Raw genomic sequence first — 21,546 nt, 5'->3', positions numbered from 1 at the left:
GCACGCAGTGTAGAGATCATTACTCATCCATATGAATGTCAAGCATTTCAGTCCTATCAAAAAAAAAAAAAAAAAGAGGGGTGAACTGTGGTCCTATGACTGCAGAATACAGTATTCCCATAGTATAACCCCTAATAAAACATGTCAAGAATTTTAGATACTTGAACATTTTGTTTCTTTGTGCTAAAAAGAGGCAATAGTACATAAATTGTCTTGCTAAACACAAGCATCTTTCATTTACAGGTTAAATGGACCAAAAAATTTAACTTGGCAAAAGCAATGTAATGATCACTATTGTGATCATTTGGACCTTGGAATCAACCTAACCCCTGAATCACTTGAATCTAGTTACACAGTCAAGGTTACTGCTATCAATAGTCTTGGGAGTGCTTCTTCATTTCCATTCTCATTCACATTGCTGGACATAGGTATGTATAATTTTACTTTTTTAGGTGTCGATCTTAGCCTGTGAACATTATTTTTAGAATCACTTGTGTGATGGTTTCAAAAGGGAGAGTGGTTCGTGGAGAGTGGCCAGTAGGCATTGACAAAGGATAGATGTGTCTTTGATGTAAGCAAAAGGATGTAGGTCTCAAACGAGAGACATGGTTGTACAAAATGGAATATGCGACATTATTCTCTGTGTTGGAGAAATAAGAGCCCACTGGTTTCAGATCCCATGAAGGCATAGGCTGCCAGTGATCCTTTCTGAGTGAGGAGAGGGTCATGTGAGGTTGTTCAAGAAGCTCCGTGTAAGCCCTTCATGGTGGAGGTGTCTTTTCAGGGTCACAGCTACTCCATTGTTCTAAGATAAGGCTGCGTGTGGGCCTGCAGGGCTGAAGCAGCCAGGTGCAAACTATAAATAAAGTGTATCAATGTACCAAATGCATCTTCCTCAGAGAACACTTACTTCACCCCTCTCATCAGCTTGGGAGCTGGAGTTAGCCAGTCCCAGCACATTTCTGAGCAGATGTAATTGGCCCAGTTGAGTCAGAGGCCAATTCCAGGCATTCCCAGGTAACACTGAGCTTCTGACCTGCCTGAAGTTCTGGCCTCACAACACGTGTCTCTTTTCTCTCTTCCCAAGGCATCTCATTGCACATATACACACTGTACAGTGTAGTAAATGATGTACGTTAGCATCTACTCTACATTTTGCTATCACACTTTTGCCTATTTTGCCTTCCTTCTCTTTACATTGACCATTCATCTCTAGTCACCTTCTTTCCCTCTTCTCTTCTATTCCTCTGTTGCCGAGTCTCTTTCCTATGGCTTTTCCTACCAAGATTTTTTCTCCTTCTGATGTAATCGCCACTAGCCACACCTCTACCTTCTCAGCCGTTGAAACTCTTGGGTTTGGCACATTGGTTTTCTTTAAATCATTAAATTAAGTGAAATCCAAATTATCAGTGATGTTTATGGTAGTTTATCTGTTTAAAAATGAGGGTAGATTAAAGGGAATTACTTTAATGATTTAGAAGTCAATCCAATTTTTTCTTCCTTCTAAAAGCCAGGGACTCCTCTCTTGTTTGTTTCACCAAGTTGGCGGCTGTGCATTTTAGAAATGAGACTTGTTCAACTCTTTATAGCTCATGTAATTATAAGGCAATTTCCAGCTGTGGAGCCTGAATCACACTTTTTTGTTTGTCCTGGTTACCAGTGAGGCCTCTTCCTCCGTGGGACATCAGAATCAAATTTGTAAATGCTTCCGTGGACAGGTGTACCCTTCTGTGGAGAGATGAGGGACTGGTGCTACTCAATCGACTCAGATATCGGCCCATTAACAGCAGATCCTGGAATATGGTAATGGTCTCTAGAGTGAAGGGGAAACCAGGGAGAAATTCTTAGTAGCACAGCCCAGATGTCTTTTTTCATATCAGCAAAATACAGAGTTTAAGAATGTTTAGCCCAAAAGTACACATATACATGTGAGACATATCAGTCAATCATTTACACTTCTGTTTATTGAGAAGTATCTTAGGGAATTCCCTGGCAGTCCAGTGGTTAGGACTCCATACACTCACTGCCAAGGGTCCAGGTTTGATTCCTGGTGGGGAAACTAAAATCCCATAAACCATGTGTCAAAAAAAAGAAAAAAATGAAAACAAATATCCTAAAATTTGATCACTGATGCTGAAATTTTTTAAGCCATAAGCTTCTGTAAACCCACACTAATTTTTTATGATTTATTTCTAGTAAATGATTCATTTTTCCTTGTTGTTCTACTCCCTACCCCATTATTACTTCCATTATTACTTTTTAGTAATTTCTTTTAAATTATTTATATATTTAGTTGGCTGCACTGGGTTTTAGTTTCTGCATGCGGGATCTAGTTCCCTGACCAGGGATGGAACTCAGGCCCCCTGCATTGGGAGCACAGTCTTAGCCATTACACCACCAGGGAAGTCTCACGTTTTAGTAATTTTTAACCTATTGGAAAAATAAATATTAGGGAATGTTCAGAGGCTTATCTAAATTGAATATTCCAAAGATAAAACTTTACACTTTGATGTAATATTGAACATTAAATTTTTACAATAAAAATGTAGGATTATGATTCTTTCCAGTATTTTGGTAAAATATAGTGCCTATAATAATAACAAAGGATCAGTTCCACATAGGAGAATTCCATGGACTATTCCATGGGGTCACAAAGAATCGGACACGACTGAGTGACTTTTACCCTATTCAAATATTAGTCGCTTAGATTTATGTCTGACTCTTTGTGACCCTGTGGAGTGTAGCCCACCAGGCTCCTTGGTCCGTGGAATTCTCCAGGCAGTAATACTGGAGTGGGTTGCCATTCCCTTCTCCAGGGGATCTTTCTGACCAAGGGACCAAACTCAGGTGGATTTTTCACCATCTGAGCCACCAGGGAAGCCCTAGTTCCAGATATAGAAAGGTATAATAATTAAGTGTTTATATATTGTTGTTGTTGTTCAGTCATGAAGTCGTGTCCGACTCTTTGTGACCCCAAGGACTGCAGCATGCCACTTAATAATTTTCTTATATAATTAAATTTTTCTGTTTGGAGCCAGTTTTATGTCTGTGTTAAAACATTCATTGCATTCTCATTGTGGCCAAATAAAAAATAATATCTAGTTAGAAACAAACTTTTTCAAGGCCTTTTTGAAAACGAGTAGTTTTCAGTGTTTACTTGTTTTATAGCTGGTTTCTGGATCCCCTTTGGAATCTCTATAGATGGGTTGTTAGATCCACAAATTTTTTTGTCTTTGTGTTTCTAATGAGACACTATTGTTTCAGATTAACATTACATGTATTCAGTAACCCAGTTATTTTATTTCTTCTCATTGAATGACAGATTTGAAAAGTAAAAAGGGTTATCTAGTTTGGTTTTCTTACCTTTATTTTAATTAATTTAGTATTAACAGGCACTTTAAAAAATCTTGTTGGTTTCAAGGTTAATGTCACAAATGCCAAAGGAAGACATGACTTGCTGGATCTGAAACCCTTTACAGAATATGAATTTCAGATTTCCTCTAAGCTACATCTTTATAAAGGTAGTTGGAGTGATTGGAGTGAATCTTTGCGAACACAAACACCAGAAGAAGGTATGTGTCTAAAAGAGGCGGGGAGCGGGGGGAGGCGGGGGAAGGAGTGGTGGATAGACAGGATGAAAGATAAGAGAGAGAGGAAGATGTAATAATTTCCTTAGAATAGACTCTAAAATACTGATACTAAATCAAAACATAGTGCATTGATTAACAAGCTCATTTTCACATCAGCTTAAGTATTGAAGCTGTCCAGGGAGATATGTTTATATTGCTTGGAAATTTTTGACATTAGTTAAGTCCTACTCCTGTTTTTCATATATTATCACATTGGTTACAAGCTGTATGCCTCTGTTTGATTTTATCTCTTACTTCTATTTCACTTACTATCTCACTCTTTTTTATTCCACAAAGCTATGACTAGTAATTAATTTCATTCCTTTATCATTAAACCTTGATGCATCTTGCCTTTTGGGTTCTATGAAAATTAATATGGCCTTTATAAGCCATACTAAAAGCTTGGGAAAAGGTAATCTCTGGAGACATAACATTTTAAAATAAAGTTTAACATTCAACAATCCTCTCTTTTCCAAATATTACAGCCCTGCACTTCTTCAAACTTTGATACTCACTGCTCACAGGAGTACCATAGATAGCCCATAGCTATGAAGAGGAGATCAAATATATTTTTCAGTCTGATGAGCTTTTTGTTTTTGGTAATTATTGGGAAGACAGTTTTATTGAAGTAAAATCAAATATTTTATTAAACCAAAAATGTTTATATGAACTTTATGCCTCTTCTAAATCTTTGGAGACATAAGAAATAGCCGTTTGAGTATTAGTTTTTGAAAGCACTCAGTTAGTGATACAATACACAACTTCATAATTTGTCTGAGAAGTTAAGTTGTATCACATTAAGCTAAAATATAAAAATAGGGAAACTCTGGGCTCATAAATTCTTGTCATTTTTACTCACACTTGATAATGACCTGTTTAGATATGTATGAAAGATTTTTATTTTTATTTTTTCAAGTGTTTATCTGTTGAATTAAAAACCCATCAAGGCAGAATGGTAATTTTCTCATATCCTATAAAATGAACCACTACCATAACAACGAATGCAGCAACTTGTGTTTATGAACTCGTGGATGGTTATGAATTGAACCAAGGAAGCTGGCTTATTCAGAGTAGTTGCAAGCATTCACAAAGAGAGAAACCCATACTCTGAAATACACCACGTTGACCAAGCTCTGCTGACTTCCTCTCTATCTGAATCTCCCTTTTCTGTGTTTGATCTTTCTGTGGGTTATTGTAAGATCTCTTTTCTCTTACTCTAAGCTTCATGGTTTTCACCTCTTACCACTGTTTCTGTCATCAGTTTCTGTATGAAACACTAACTGATGTAAACCTAAAAGGTGTGAAATTTTTTTGACACTTCTTCCTTTTAACCCTTGGGATGTGTATGCAAATGTAACTTGGCATTTAAAAAAAAATACTAGTAAGCTTTTTTTTTTTTAATTACTGTCTAAAACTGAGCAATGTTATTATGATAGAGCTCTTTCTTTGCAGTCTTGGCTACTCAAAACAGCACAATATGTTATCTCTTAGTGGTTTGGGTGCAGTTATTTATAGCATGTCAGCAGTGAATGAAGGCATTATTCACTCCATATGCCCCTTCCCTTGTCATTAAATTAAACTCTTGTCACAGTCCTCCATGAAGAACACTTTAAAAATGACCACTAAGTAAGGGGTGGAAGGAAACAGATCACATTCCTATGCTTAGGAAGACAGTCCATCAATCAGTATACGTCAAATGTGGGCCTGACTGGGAAACGAGCAGTCATATTTTGCTTCTAGTGGGAAAACAGTCTTGAGTTTGGGTTGCATAGTGTCTTCACATGCCTGAGAAAATGCCCAAGTACTGGGGTACAGTGCTTCCTCATCATTTTGAGCACCCAGGAGGAGACTCCAAAATAAAGGTGAATGAACCATTCCTTAGAGCTATATTAACAAGTCTTTCTGCCTATTAATTCTTCATCATTTTTCAGTGTTATTTGTATGTTTGGTCTTGGTAAACTTGACCGTGGACAGTTAATAAAGGAAGTTTTAAATGCTCATACTAGTGCCAGAGGAGGAGTCCTCCTCCATCATGGTGATGGCATAGGTAATTGGTGAGAGATCCCCAAAGAGAGGAAAAAACATAGCTGCAGCCACCCATCTTCCCATTGAGAAGCTAGACAATCGTTCATTCACTTGTGATTTTAAACAATTGCTAGGATAGGTTGCTGCTGCTGCTGCTGCTAAGTCGCTTCAGTCATGTCCGACTCTGTGTGGCTCCATAGATGGCAGCCCACCAGGCTCCTCCGTCCCTGGGATTCTCCAGGCAAGAATACTGGAGTGGGTTGCCATTGCCTTCTCCATAGGATAGGTTAGGTGTGAACAATTAAATACTAGAGGTTATTTTACCATCTGTTAGTAAGCAAGATGTTAAGTCTAGCTTAAGAGTTAGCAAGTATTTTCTATAAAGGTCCAAAGCTGAAAATAATAAATATTTTCAGCTTTGCAGACCTATGATCTTTGTCACAACTATTAAAATTTGCTGTTATCACATGCAAGCAGCCATTGACAGTCTAGAAATACATAGACAAAACTGTATCCAAAATTTTATTTTTGCACACTGAAACTTGAATTTTATAAAATTTTTATGTCACTAAAAAGGATTCTTCTTTTGATTGGTTGTCAACCATCTAAAAATGTGAAAGCTATTATCATTAGTTCACTGGCTATATCGAAACACAGAATAGGGAACCAGTCAGATTTGGTCCATGGGCCATAGTTTGCTGATTCCTAAATTAGCTAAACTTGAAAATATCATGCTTGTATCTTTTTGCCTAAGACTTGAGGAAATGAGAATGAATGGTTATTTACCTACTAAAGGGGCTTAGTGACAAACATTTTCATTAGAGGGAAAATGTTATGTTTGAGATCCAATGAGTGTCACTACCCTCTTTTCTTCTTCTTGTGGCCTCTCCTAAGCTCAACACCTACCCTGGAAGAAGTAAATGCCTAAGCTTAATTATTTGACAAGATGGTAATCACTCCAATGGGAAGAAATGCTTTTCATGAAACCCTCCAAAAGAAGCCAGTGGGGAGTAAAAAACACTTCTCTGGATGGCCTGTAAGGAATGTATATATGCCAGGAACTATGCCAGGTACTCAGATGCAATGATAAGCAGTCAGATCCTCAGATTCAGGGACTTACTGTCTATCTTGGAACATCAGGGAAAATTCCTAGAAGAGATGGCACCAAGAATAAGCTGCAAAGCCCAAATGGAATCTTATGGCCTTCTACCATCTGGAGTATGCGGTCTCCAAGGTACTGCAGTAGAAGGGAAGAGCTATTACCTCCTAGAAGTACTTGCTTCTCTTGAGTTCTGTGAAATCTCTTCTACCCTGTTGGTTTTTCTTCTACCCTGTTGGCCAATTCTTCCTAGTCTTTTATGCTGGCCATCTTTCTCTTCTTAATCTCAATATACAGGGCTTTGTACTGGGTCTCTTTCTTTTCCCAGCTGACCTCATTCAATCTCATGGCTCTAAAACTAGATAGGTAGGTAAAGAGAAAGAAAGAATATAGTTTCTGTTCTGGAGTCTCTCCAGAACTTCAGATTTGTACTCCAATCACGTATTCTACATCTTCACTTAGATATCAACAGATACACTAAACCTCACATAGCCAAAAAAATTGTTTTTTCTCCAATGCAAAATGCTTTCAGAATGCCTCTGTTTCAGTCTTTCCTTTCGTGGTTAATGACTCTACCATCTTCCTAGTTATTCAAGTCAAAAAATGGAGAAATTATCCTTAAATTCTCCTTTTCTCCCATTCCCTCATACCAGCATTGAGTCTCCTAAACATATTCAAAATCTATTCATTGCTTCCACTGCTACTCTGACTATCCTAGTTTAAGCTACTTTCTCATTAGAAAACATAACAACAAAATGAACACTTACAAACTCATCATTCAAGTTAAATGCTGTAAAATTACTGATGTATTCTTACCCTGTCACACTTCCCCACAGGTAGCCACTACCCTGGATTGTGTGTTTATGTCATCATCACACTTTTCTCATAGTTTTCAGAAATGTATATACTTCTAAACAGTGATTAGTGTCACTTGTTTTAAGCTTGATCAAAATTATATGCAGTATATAATCTTTTGCAACTCACTTTTTTTCCCCATCAGGACTCTAACATGATGCCTCCATTGATTTTAGGATAGAGGAAACATCCCTGCTTCTGTTAAGAAATAGGCTCTTCACTTGTGATCTGGATGTTGAAAGATTATCTTTCTTAAAAAGAAAAAAATAGATGGTGGAGTATTCAGCTATGTCAGATGTTCCCAGTAAATCCACTGAAGTGAGAATAGAGAAGTAATCATCAGATTTGACAAAGCAGCATCAATTTCTGACCAGGAACAGCATAAGTAGAGTTGGGGGGCATTGAATGAGAGTGAATGTGAGGTGAGGAAATAAAGACAGTGACGATTCACAACTCTTCAAGAAGTTCTGTGAAGGGGAGCAGAGATGTTGGGCAGTAGCTGGAGTAGGATGTAGCATTAAGAAATTCCTTAATTTTTTTTAGGATCAGAGATAATACAGTATATTTACAAGGTGATTTTAGGACCCAGCAGAAAAAGAGAGATTAATGATACAGGAAATAGGATAATAGTGGGAGAGATATACTTGATGAAGCAAGAGGATGGGACCTAAAACTCAAGGGGTTGGCCTATGATGGAAGTAGGGAATGCTTCATTCACAGTAAAGTCAGTAGAAGTGATGTGTTAGGGAACTGATGGGGAAGTTTGAAAGTTTTCATGGTGGAAATATTAGGGAATCCCTGTCTGATCACTTCATTTTGCTCAGTGAAGTGTGAGGCAAAGACATGAGGTGAGAGAATCAGATCATTTGAAGTGAGCAGGTAGAGGGACTTACAGCATCAGCCATCGGGAAGAAGCAACCCCTGTGGATGATAAGCCACCAAAAATAGTGACAGAACGGAGTGAAAAGAGAGAGTGAACAAAGTGTTGAAATCATCAAAGAGGAGGAAGGGTGGGGGAGTGTGTAGGGCTTCCCATGGAGACATAGCAGGTGGTAACGTATGAAGGCAAGAGTCTACCACTGAGAAACTTGTTTAACCATGTAGGTGTTTGTGAATCTGTGAATCTATTTGAGTTATTTGAAACTAGATTTTAGAGAAGTGTATCACAGTCCAAAGAGTGGACATTGAGGAACCAAGGTGGTGGATGACTTACTTAGCTCTGTCTTTCCCTGCTTGGAGCATGGCTTGGACCAAAATATTCTCATGGGTTCAATTTAGTCCACTACCTGAAATCTCTCAAGGTACTCCTTTTTCATATTCACTTTGTGTTAAATTCTCTATTTTTACTGTTCTTAGAGATCTTTCTACTCTACCCCTGTTGCTGCTAAGTCGCTTCAGTCATGTCCAACTCTGTGCGACCCCATAGACGGCAGCCCACCAGGCTCCCCTGTCCCTGGGATTCTCCAGGCAAGAACACTGGAGTGGGTTGCCATTTCCTTCTCCAATGCATGAAAGTGAAAAGTGAAAGTGAATTCGCTCAGTCGTGTCCAACTCTATCGACCCCATGGACTGCAGCCTACTAGGCTCCTCCGTCCATGGGATTTTCCAGGCAAAAGTACTGGAGTGGTGCGTGCTAAAACCTTGGTGGAGGGATTGCTGTCTACTTGCAATTCAGTTTCTCTCATCCACACCATTGCACTTGCCTTGGCTTCCAAGATGAATGCTAATCTCAGAAGCAGCACATGGCTTAGCCCTGATTTACTTACCACACGTCCTGTTTCATTGAATCCTCAAATCTTGGGATTCCCTTGTAACTCAGTCAGTAAAGAATCTGCCTGCAATGCAGGAGACCCGGGTTTGATTCCTGGGTGGGAAAGATCCCCTGGAGAAGGAAATGGCAGCCCATTCCAGTATTCTTGCCCGAAGAATCCCATGGACAGAGGAGCCTGGCAGGCTACAGTCCATGCGGTCACAAGAGTCAGACGTGACTTATGACTAAACTGCCACCACCAGAGTTGAAAGAACCCTTTGAGGGCAGTTAGGCTGATCTTCTGCTTAATTTAGGATATCTTCCTTTTTTATATTGGTGATTCCTTCCTCTTTAACCCAGTTTTTTTCCTCACATGGATAGTACATTCGTCTCAGGAGAAATGACTTCCATTGCTCAATATTCATACTTTTTATCATTTGTATTCATCCTTTTTGTGTGTGTCACTTGGGACATATGGCCTTTGTCTTTCCTTTTCTCACCTGCCTATGATACTTTTATCTGACTTTTTGATAACACTGAGGTTAGGACTCCCAAGTGATTTTGACAGTTGAATGTCAAAGATTCTCTATAATGTTAGCCCTTATATTGCTTTACATAGCAGTAGTTTGACATTTCTAGTCATGAATTTTTACACTTTGAAACCCATACAGATTTGACTAATGATTTCTCTCCCATAGAGGCTTACACTACAGGTTGGCACCGTTAAAATTTCAGCTTCACTTGCAATTTATCTTTTGAAGAAACTATGACTCTTGAATTTGATTCTTAGCTCTGTAATAATCTGGTAGGTTGTAGAGGCAATGAGTGGCAATGAGAGGTGAGTGTTCCCTTGAAATTTCTCACCTATATGTAATTAACTGAAGACATGTAGCACCATGGAACGTGTCATCTGGCCTAGACACTGAGCACACCATAGTTTCCAAATCCTGATTATGTGGTCAATGTCTGGATCATCTAGTTTGTGGCGTGTTCAGATCTTTGCTCAACACGGTGAATGCTAACAAATGAGCAGGGTCTTTGGAGACAGCAAAACTTGGGCCCAGCTCAGCTTTGCCATTACCATCTCTGCAGTTTTTGTAAATCATTTGACTTTTGTCAGCCTCCTTGTCCTCAGCTGCAAAACAGGTCTACTCATATGCTCCCTCTGCATTGTGTGAGGATTAAGTGAGAGCATGGATATATAGTATCCAAAGATTATTTGGCAAATGGTAGTCGGACACGACTGAGCGACTTCACTTTCACTTTTCACTTTCATGCACTGGAGAAGGAAATGGCAACCCACTCCAGTGTTCTTGCCTGGAGAATCCCAGGGACGGGGGAGCCTGGTGGGCTGCCGTCTATGGGGTCACACAGAGTTGGACATGACTGAAGTGACTTAGCAGCAGCAGCAGCAGCAGAAGGTGGTCAATAAATGCCAGCCCCCCTTCCTTTCTGTTGCCTGTGCTTTTTTCCTTTTTACATATGGACTAGCAGAAAAAAAGAGTTCTGAGCTTGATTCCTGGGTCCCTGTAATCCTGAAGGATAGAGAGCACTTTCAGAATGTCTTCTGTACACATTTCTTACTGTTAGGTCCTCACTGCAAGGGTGAATACTATCACTGGTCAGAAGAGAAGGGGAAGAAATGAATGTTTAGAAGTTAAAAGAGATGAAGGTGAGAGAGGCAGGAAGAGGAAGTGACAAAGGAAAAGACTAGAACATGAAAGAGGCACACCCAATGGAAGACCTAAGTTTTACAGAGACGTTGTAAGCCTTAGCAGAGCCAGGCAACTGCATGATGCAGAGCAAAGATCATAGACCAAACAGAGCTGTGTTCAAAGCCTGGCTTCCCCACTAATTAGTTCTGGAACTTTGATCAAGTTCCTTAACTTCTTTGAACTTCAGTTTTCAGGTGAAGAAAACAACAGCAGCTAAATTGACTGAGTGCTTAACATGTGTAAGCACTCTTACGTTCATTTAAATTCTCACAATAGCCCCATCTGATGTGTAGAATTATGATCCTCATTTGACAGATGAGGAACCTGGCTTAAGGACAAGTTAGCATTGTTCCAGAGAAGGCAATGGCACCCCACTCCAGTACTCTTGCATGGAAAACACCATGGACAGAAGAGCCTGGTAGGCTGCAGTCCATGGGGTCGCTAAGAGTCAGACACGACTGAGCGACTTCACTTTCACTTTCCACTTTCATGCATTGGAGAAGGAAATGGCAACCCACTCCAGTGTTCTTGCCTGGAGAATCCCAGGGACGGGGGAGCCTCGTGGGCTGCCGTCTATGGGGTCACACAGAGTCGGACACGACCGAAATGACTTAGCAGCAGTAGCAGCAGCAGTATTTTTCAGGATCACAGAGCCTGGATTTGCCCATAGAGGGCCTGGCTCTGGAGCTCACACTTTAACCACTGCACCAAAGCTAGTATGTCATGCGGCTGAGGAGGACATGAGATGTCACTGAATGGGCCCACATGGGGCCTGCCCATGGTATGTGCTAGGACATGTGCCCCCTCTCTGTCCTTCTTTCTCTTCTCCCCTTCCTGCCTGCTTGTCTTCTGCCATCCAGGTGGGACTTAGCTTTCTGGGAATTTCTAGCTGGTTAAATGGAACTTGCTGCTCTAGAAGGAACCCCAAGGTAGATTCACCCTAATATACTCTGAGGGTCACTGTTACGCAAGTTAGGTTGGCACAATTGAAGCCTGTTTTCAGGGATTGCTTCCATTGATTCCACCCCTGGCTGTAAATCAAAACAAAACTGATAGTGGGAGAAATAAAACTATTTCAGTTCAGTTCAGTTCAGTTCAGTCGATCAGTCGTGTCTGACTCTTTGTGACCCCATGAATTGCAGCACTCCAGGCCTCCCTGTCCATCACCAACTCCTGGAGTTCACTCAAACTCATGTCCATCGAGTCGGTGATGCCATCCAGACATCTCATCCTCTGTCGTCCCCTTCTCCTCCTGCCCCCAATCCCTCCCAGCATCAGAGTCTTTTCCAATGAGTCAACTCTTCTCATGAGGTGGCCAAAGTACTGGAGTTTCAGCTTTAGCATCATTCCTTCCAAAGAACACCCAGGGCTGATCTCCTTCAGAATGGACTGGTTGGATCTTCTTGCAGTCCAAGGGACTCTCAAGAGTCTTCTCCAACACCACAGTTCAAAAGCATCAATTCTTTGGCGCTCAGCCTTCTTCACAGTCCAACTCTCACATCCATACATGATCACTGGAAAAACCATAGCCTTGACTAGACGGACCTTTGTTGGCAAAGTAATGTCTCTGCTTTTGAATATGCTATCTAGGTTGGTCATAACTTTTCTTCCAAGGAGTAAGTGTCTTTTAATTTCATGGCTGCAATCACCATCTGCAGTGATTTCGGAGCCCAGAAAAATAAAGTCTGACACTGTTTCCACTGTTTCCCCATCTATTTCCCATGAAGTGATGGGACCAGATGCCTTGATCCTAGTTTTCTGAATGTTGAGCTTTAAGCCAACTTTTTCACTCTCCTCCTTCACTTTAATCAAGAGGCTTTTGAGTTCCTCTTCACTTTCTGCCATAAGGGTGGTGTCATCTGCATATCTGAGGTTATTGATATTTCTCCCGGCAATCTTGATTCCAGCTTATACTTCTTCTAGCCCAGCATTTCTCATGATGTACTCTGCATATAAGTTAAATAAACAGGGTGACAATATACAGCCTTGACGTACTCCTTTTCCTATTTGGAACCAGTCTGTTGTTCCATGTCCAGTTCTAACTGTTGCTTCCTGACCTGCATACAGGTTTCTCAAGAGGCAGGTCAGGTGGTCTGGTATTCCCATCTCTTTCAGAATGTCCCACAGTTTATTGTGATCCACAAAGTCAAAGGCTTTGGCATAGTCAATAAAGCAGAAATAGATGTTCTTCTAGAACTCTCTTCCCTTTTCGATCATCCAGCGGATGTTGGCAATTTGATCTCTGGTTCCTCTGCCTTTTCTAAAACCAGCTTGAACATCTGGAAGTTCACAGTTCACGTATTGCTGAAGCCTGGCTTGGAGAATTTTGAGCATTACTTTACTAGTGTATGCGATGAGTGCAATTGTGCGGTAGTTTGAGCATTCTTTGGCATTGCCTTTCTTTGGGATTGGGATGAAAATTTACCTTTTCCAGTCCTGTGGCCACGGCTGAGTTTTCCAAATTTGCTGACATATTGAGTGCAGCACTTTCACAGCATTATCTTTTGGGATTTGAAATAGCTCAACTGGAATTCCATCACCTCCACTAGCTTTGTTCATAGTGATGCTTTCTAAGGCCAACTTGACTTCACATTGCAGGATGTCTGGCTCTAGGTGAGTGATCACACCATCGTGATTATCTTGGTCATGAAGATCTTTTTTGTACAGTTCTTCTGTGTATTCTTGCCACCTCTTCTTAATATCTTCTGCTTCTGTTAGGTCCATACCATTTCTGTCCTTTATTGAGCCCATCTTTGCATGAAGTGTTCCCTTGGTATCTCTAATTTTCTTCAAGAGATCTCTGGTCTTTCCCATTCTGTTGTTTTCTTCTATTTCTTTGCATTGATCACTGAGGAAGGTTTTCTTATCTTTCCTTGCTATTCTTTGGAACTCTGCATTCAGATGCTTATATCTTTCCTTTTCTCCTTTGCTTTTCGCTTCTCTTCTTTTCACAGCTATTTGTAAGGCCTCCTCACACAGCCATTTTGCTTTTTTGCATTTCTTTTCCATGGGGATGGCCTTGATCACTGTCTCCTGTACAATGTCATGAACCTCCGTCCATAGTCCATCAGTCACTCTATCTATCAGATCTAGGCCCTTAAATCTATTTCTCACTTCCACTGTATAATCATAAGGGATTTGATTTAGGTCATACCTGAATGGTCTAGTGGTTTTCCCTACTTTCTTCAATTTAAGTCTGAATTTGGCAATAAGGAGTTCATGATCTGAGTCACAGTGAAAACTATTTCATGCACTGATAATACACATACACACTTAGACATAGGAGTTGATTATTCAGTTTCTTTTCAAAAAATATGTTCAGTTGACTTTCTCAAATTAAATCAGGTCATATTTGACCATTGTTTTATGGATTGGTGGTTATTTCTTTTACTAGTTCAGCCTGTGTTTCAGCATCAAGTAGATGAGATTGTCTGGTTTGTTCATTTGCTTATTCATCATTTAACAAAGAGTAACTGGGAGCCTGTTACATTCTAAGCACTGCACTGGGTATGAGGAATGCTAAGATGAATGAGGGAGAAGGCAATGGCACCCCGCTCCAGTACTGTTGCCTGGAAAATCCCATGGATGGAGGAGCCTGGTAGGCTGCAGTCCATGGGGTCGCTAAGAGTCAGACATGACTGAGTGACTTCACTTTCACTTTCCACTTTCATGCATTGGAGAAGGAAATGGCAACCCACTCAAGTGTTCTTGCCTGGAGAAGCTTGGTAGGCTGCAGTCCATGGGGTCGCACAGAGTCGGACACGACTGAAGCGACTTAGCAGCAGCAGCAAGATGAATGAGACAGACTTCCTTACAAATAGATTATTGTCTAATGGTCATAAAACCAAATAATTATACTCCAACATAAATTCAGGAATGGAGATGAACACAAAGTTCAGCCTTTGTGTTTGTAATTTACAGGATTGAAAAATGTTTTCCTCATGATTTATGTCTGTTTTTCTGTTGAGAATTTTTTATGCATTCCAACAAAAAAGAATTAACCATGTATACTTTCTTTGAGTTATTTTACTAATACATGTTTAAGGGTAAGTTAAGAATGTAATGTCCCCTTGTCATTTTTAAAAGTTTGTTTTTAAGGTGGTTATTTAGTCACACAGTCATGTTTGACTCTTTGTGACCCCGTGGACTACAGCACTTTGTTTTTTATGACTTCTGTGGTCAAGCATGTTCATTATTTAACAAAAGGAAAAGGGAAATACTGGGACACAAAGAAAATTGAAATTATCCTATAATTCTACTCTCTTAGAATAGTTTAATCAATAACCAATTGACTTTTAAAGTTTTTACGTTGTGTATTTCTATATATGTATATATACATGAAGCTGTGGATTTTTTTCCCCTTCAAAACAGAGCCTATTGGGATGTTAAATGTCTGGTACATGAGACAGCACATTGACTACAATAGACAACAGATTTCTCTTTTCTGGAAGGTAAGTTTGCAGTGTCCACTTAAAATTCAGGAGAACTATATATTTAGTTTTTTTAATTGAGATATAATTGACATATGAAGAGAATTACATATTTGAACGGTAAGTTTCAAGGCCGAAGAACTTGTTCTATAGTTGCTTTGATATGAGGCTTCAGAGACTGTGTTGGAACTCATTTTCTCAGCCAGATCTTCACGATGGTTGACTTTATGTCATCTACTTTTCCAACACAAGGGTGAGGACTCTTGACTTCCTGCCTCCACGCAATCATATCTTTCCCTCATCCACTTCCAGTCAGATCAAGGTCTCTTCCCTTCCCAAACTGTGCCCATCCTCTGACCCCATTCCCCACACCTTCTCTTCTGATTCTGTTCTCCTCTCTGCCATTCCTCCCACCCAACAGATACAATATGCCCTGCAGTGACCACCTCACTTTTTCATTTTAGGGGAGGGTAAAGCTGTGGATATAGATATTTAGGAATATGTTTTCTATGGTCATTGAAAAGTGAGTGGGTGGAAAGTAAGCGCCTCTACCTCAGGAATACTAATAATAGTAGAAAATAAGAGAAATAGGAATAGAAAACAGCCTTTCTTCAGGAATAGTAGTAAAACAGTGGTAAACAGAACAACCTTCCAGCAAACAATGAGGCCTAATGTTATGACAGAATGTAAAAGTTTCACAAAGTGCTGAAAGCTGGCATTATCATTTCAACTTAACCCTTACAAAAACCCTAAGAGATACATACTAGTATCCCCACTAACACATGAAAAAAACTGAGAGCCCAAAAAAGGAGGTTTTTCACAAAGTCAACCACCTACTAAGTGCAGGGCTGGGACTAAAACCCCATCCAGAGCTCTTTCTGCTATAGTATGACTCATTTTGCCCCCCAAAATATATATATTGTTTGAATTGAGCTACTGATTGGCATGTTTATAAGAAGAGGTTTTATTTCTCAAAACCTATGTCCTTTTTACAACATGTCTTCCAGTTAAGGGTAAATAAACAGTTTTGGAATTATGCAGCTGACAAGCATGAAACTAGAAGTCAGAGTAATAAAGTCCTCTGATGGGGTTAGCATGATAGATTTTGATAATCACGGTCTTCTTCAATTTTAAGAAATGAGCTCTTTCTCCCTCTTTCCCTTTCTCTCTCTCACACATAGAATCTCTGGTATAAAAGGAGACTACTGTAAATAGCTTGGTGAGTCATTATCAAGTTCTTCACTTTGAAACTAAAACTGCAGCTTAAAATTTATCTTAAAAAATGAATTTTTAATAGCAAGATTATTCTTAAAGCAAGGCATTTAGAGCAACCGCAATTTGTAAATAGTATAGAAGAACCTAGCTCAATTCCTGGCTGTTGGTTTTCATTTTCACAAGTAAGCAACTGGTTAAAATGCAAATTCTTCATCCCGTAAAGATCCCTCCTCCAAAAATGTCCTTTACAGTTATCTGAAAATATGCTGTTCTGGTCCCATTTCATTCCTCTCAACTCTGGGGTTTCTCTTGGTAGAATGAGGGTAATGATCAAAGTACCTGCAGAATTCAAGGTTGGGGGTGGAGGCACAAGTAAATGACAAGGTGTAAACCCAGAAAAATCACTGGGGCTGCCAAGGTAAATTAGATGGTACCGCAACATTTTTCTCATAACAGTGTAAGCAACATACCCAGTGCTAGACCTGTGTTTCTTTCTGTCACAAAGAGCATTTAGAACAGGCGTAAGCAGGACACCCTGAAACCAGCCTCAGAGCAAAGTCAAAATAACGATTTGTTAGCAAACAGGTAATGTTTAGCAAACTTCCATATGCAGATTCCTCTCTGCTGCTCATCTTAATTTTGTCCCTGTTTCTTACAAAGCTTTAGGTTCTAAAATGAAGTCTTGAAATTCAAAAGGACTTCAAAACTCTTCTGGTCCACCCTATCTCTCATGAACATTGCTCCTAGTCCAGCCGGGACAGACAGATGTCTCTGCTAGGACCTTCTGGGACAGGAAGAACTGCTCTGGAGACAGCCCACCTTGATGGCATCTCTTGTCTATAAGTTCAGTTCAGTTCAGTTCAGTCGCTCAGTTGTGTCCAACTCTTTGTGACCCCATGAATCGTAGCAAAAGGTTTTCTTCTGTGGAGCCAAAATTGTGTGCCCAAGAAGGATCTTTTGGACCGGAACGGATTTGAATAAGAAACCAAAAATGTAAAAACTAGAAGCTTCTACAACCTTATGCTAGATGGTGGTCATGAAAGGGCACCTTCAAAACCTTTGGCAATTGTCCACCCTGAAAAAGGAGAGTTGGAGCCAGCCTTTTTGTTTTACAGGGTTGTTACAGGACTTAGTCCCTGGTCCTTCCCAGGTGGCGCTAGTGGTAAAGAACCCTCCTGCCAATGCAGGAAACATAAGAGATTTGGGTTCTGACCCCTGGGTTGGGAAGATTCCCCTGGAGAAGGAAATGGCAACCCATTCCAGTTTTCTTGCCTGGAGAGTTCCAGGGACAGAGGAGCCTAGCAGGCTACAGCGCATAGGGTCACACAGAATCAGACACAAATGAAGTGACTTAGCACATGCACACACAGGACTTAGTCTTTTTCTGTTGAATCCTGGATTTCTTCAACGGCCCTACACAGGAAGTGGCAATTAAATCCTGCCCAGAGTTACTGAGATGAGTGGTTCTGCTCTGAGCTCCAGAACCACGAATCCCAGACCTCTAGAGCCAAAGGGCATTTAAGCAGCATGCAGTTACAGCAATCATTTTACAAACACGGAAACTGCAGTCTGGGGAGGGGAAGCTATTTCTCACAAGGATTTCTGTAATGTGGTGCCTGCTGCTGGGAGCCCTTCCTGAGTGGAATACTGCCCTTCTGTTTGGAAACACTCCCATTCCTCCGACTGGGGATTCCTCTTGCCGCCCTCAGGCAGGACTGGGAGCTGACAGGGCAGTGCTGTGACAGGAGGAACTCATCAAAACCTCAGAACAGCCTGCAGCCAGATCAGGTGCTTTGTGGTGGGGCCCAGTCAGACCTTACTGGGGAAGGGAAGCGAAGACATGCGTGTGGTGGGTGATTTTTCTTTTCTAACTTTGATCAATACTGGGAAACCCAATGAAAGGGACACCCCGCCACTGCAGAGGGGAATTCAGGGCTTCAGCACCAAAGGAAGCCCCAAGTAAAACCCCGTCAGCCTGTGAACACAGAGAGAGCACGTTTCTCTTGCGGCTGGGGAAATGAGAGATGACCTTTCATTTCTCTAGTATGTTTACACTAGAGAAGAACAACTTGATGCTGAATGGGTACAGCCCAGGTGTGTGCTGAGGGTGGGGGCGGGGGTGGGTGGAGGGAGGGGAGACGGGTCCGTGGTGAGGATGTGAGTGTCTGGAGTGGTGTGTCTGCATGTGTGTTGTGTGTGTGTGAATGCACATGTGTATGAATGCATGTGAATTTTGTATTCGTGGGAGGGATCTGATTGTGTGGGTGTGCAGATATGAGTATGTGTGTGATTGTGCAGGCATGTATGCTGTGCATGTATGTAAGTGTTTTAGTCACATCTAATAAAACACCATAGTTTGGGGGCTTGTAAATAGCAGAGATCAATTTCTCACAGTTCTGGATGCTGGAAGTCTGAGATCTGGCTGCCAGCATGGTTAGGTAAGGGCCCTCTTCTGGATTGCAGACTTCTCCTGCGTCCTCACATGGTGACATGGTGGAAGGGGCTAGACAGCTGTCCGGGGTCTTAGAGAGTGCTGATCCCATCCATGGGTGCTCCACCCTTATGACCTAATCAACTCACAGAGGCCCCGCCTCCTGACACCATCACATTAGGTGTGAAATTCCAGGGTGTGAATCACCATTTTAGTGAGTGAGTGTAAAGGCGTGAATGTGTGGAAGATGGGTGTGTGGGGTGTATGTGGGTGTGAGTGTGGGTGAGTATGTGTGGGTCTGTGAGTGTGGGGGTTGGGTGTGAATGTGAGCATCTACATGTGTGTCTATTTATGAATGTGAGTGTGAGTGTGTTGAGGGTGGAGAAGACAGCTGTTGTTCTGGTTCCTATGTAGTTCCTCATTTTCCCACACCTTGGTTTCTCCTAAAAGCTACATTTCCTCAAAAGTATTCCATACTGTTTTTTGCCATAGCTTTTTTTTTTTTTTTTAAATTTTTGGTCACACCACACGGCTTGTGAGATCTTAGCTCCTCGACCAGGGATTGAACCTGCAGTAAAAGCATGGAGTCCTAACTGCTGGACCACTAAGGAAGTCCCCATAGTTGCTTTTAAGAGAAAAAGTACTTTCTATGTTGAAGCCAAAAAATTGAGCCTAATCTATGAATACAGCAAAAACACCTGGGTATTGTCAAAACAGTAAATGCGGTGGTAGAAAATGTGGCTGTGTCACCAACAGCCCCAGTGTTGGATGAGAGCCCTTCACAAGGGGTCACCAATTCTTTCCCTCACATTCTAACATCCCCTTCTGCACAGACTTTCACATCATTTCCTTTGCTTTGACCAGTTATTTCCATCTGTGATTCCAGTACACTTTTCCTTCAGTTAATTCAGCTTCCATCCTTTAAGAAGAAAGTCACTTTGAATATAAGCCTTTGACTGTGTGGATCACAATAAACTGTGGGACATTCTGAAAGAGATGGGAATACCAGACCACCTGACCTGCCTCTTGAGAAACCTGTATGCAGGTCAGGAAGCAACAGTTAGAACTGGACACGGAACAACAGACTGGTTCCAAATAGGAAAAGGAGTACGTCAAGGCTGTATATTGTCACCCTGTTTATTTAACTTATATGCAGAGTACATCATGAGAAACGCTGGACTGGAAGAAACACAAGCTGGAATCAAGATTGCCGGGAGAAATATCAATAACCTCAGATATGCAGATGACACCACCCTTATGGCAGAAAGTGAAGAGGAACTAAAAAGCCTCTTGATGAAAGTGAAAGAGGAGAGTGAAAAAGTTGGCTTAAAGCTCAACATTCAGAAAACGAAGATCATGGCATCTGGTCCCATCACTTCATGGGAAATAGATGGGGAAACAGTGGAAACAGTGTCAGACTTTATTTTTCTGTGCTCCAAAATCACTACAGATGGTGACTGCAGCCATGAAATTAAAAGACGCTTACTCCTTGGAAGGAAAGTTATGACCAACCTAGATAGCATATTCAAAAGCAGAGACATTAGGTCCGTCTAGTCAAGGCTATGGTTTTTCCGGTGGTCATGTATGGATGTGAGAGTTGGACTGTGAAGAAGGCTGAGCACCAAAGAATTGATGCTTTTGAACTGTGGTGTTGGAGAAGACTCTTGAGAGTCCCTTGGACTGCAAGGAGATCCAACCAGTCCCTTCTGAAGGAGATGAGCCTTGGGATTTCTTTGGAAGGAATGATGCTGAAGCTGAAACTCCAGTACTTTGGCCACCTCATGTGAAGAGTTGACTCATTGGAAAAGACTCTGATGCTGGGAGGGATTGGGGGCAGGAGGAGAAGGGGACGACAGAGGATGAGATGGCTGGATGGCATCACTGACTCGATGGGCATGAGTCTGAGTGAACTCCGGGAGTTGGTGATGGACAGGGAGGCCTGGTGTACTGTGATTCATGGGGTCGCAAAGAGTCAGACACGACTGAGCGACTGATCTGATCTGATCTGATCTGACATATGAAAAGATACGACAGTGGGTTAAAGCCACATTACCCTTTCCAGTTTCCTCTGTCAGTTTCTTCAGAGTCCTCTCACTGTCTGAAGCATGGCTAATCATAAACTTTCTGAAGTTTAGGTTTAGACCATGGGTCTGGAAGAGAAATGTCTGTGTGCAGATGGAGCTGAATTCCCTTCTTCATTCACTCACTCCCTCGTTTGTTCATCCACGCGAACAAGTACATTAAAGCCCCTCTTTAGGCCTAGAGCCCATGTTGTATGCAGGGACATGGACGTGAACAAGCCAGGGGCAGGCTCCATGTCCTTGAGCTCACCGTCCAGCAGAGGAGGACAGAAATGCAGAGGGGATGGTGAGGGTCTTCGGGTGTTAAGAAGGAGTT

General features: G+C 41.2%; 1 protein-coding gene across 1 annotated transcript in view; it reads left to right on the top strand.

Annotated features, from left to right (window-relative positions):
- IL12RB2 (interleukin 12 receptor subunit beta 2) overlaps nt 1-21,546 on the top strand; it is a 90,333-nt gene that overhangs the window by 21,238 nt on the left and 47,549 nt on the right. Inside the window, exons 5-8 of the mRNA XM_019957298.2 lie at nt 244-428; nt 1,661-1,803; nt 3,422-3,572; nt 15,445-15,524. Of these exons, the coding sequence (XP_019812857.2) occupies nt 244-428; nt 1,661-1,803; nt 3,422-3,572; nt 15,445-15,524 (559 nt within the window). The remainder of the gene's footprint in view (nt 1-243; nt 429-1,660; nt 1,804-3,421; nt 3,573-15,444; nt 15,525-21,546) is intronic.

Source organism: Bos indicus, chromosome 3 (assembly GCF_029378745.1).
Source record: "Bos indicus isolate NIAB-ARS_2022 breed Sahiwal x Tharparkar chromosome 3, NIAB-ARS_B.indTharparkar_mat_pri_1.0, whole genome shotgun sequence".
Lineage (NCBI taxonomy): Eukaryota > Metazoa > Chordata > Mammalia > Artiodactyla > Bovidae > Bos > Bos indicus.
Note: the sequence above shows the minus strand (reverse complement) of the source record. Positions and strands in the feature narration are given on the sequence as shown.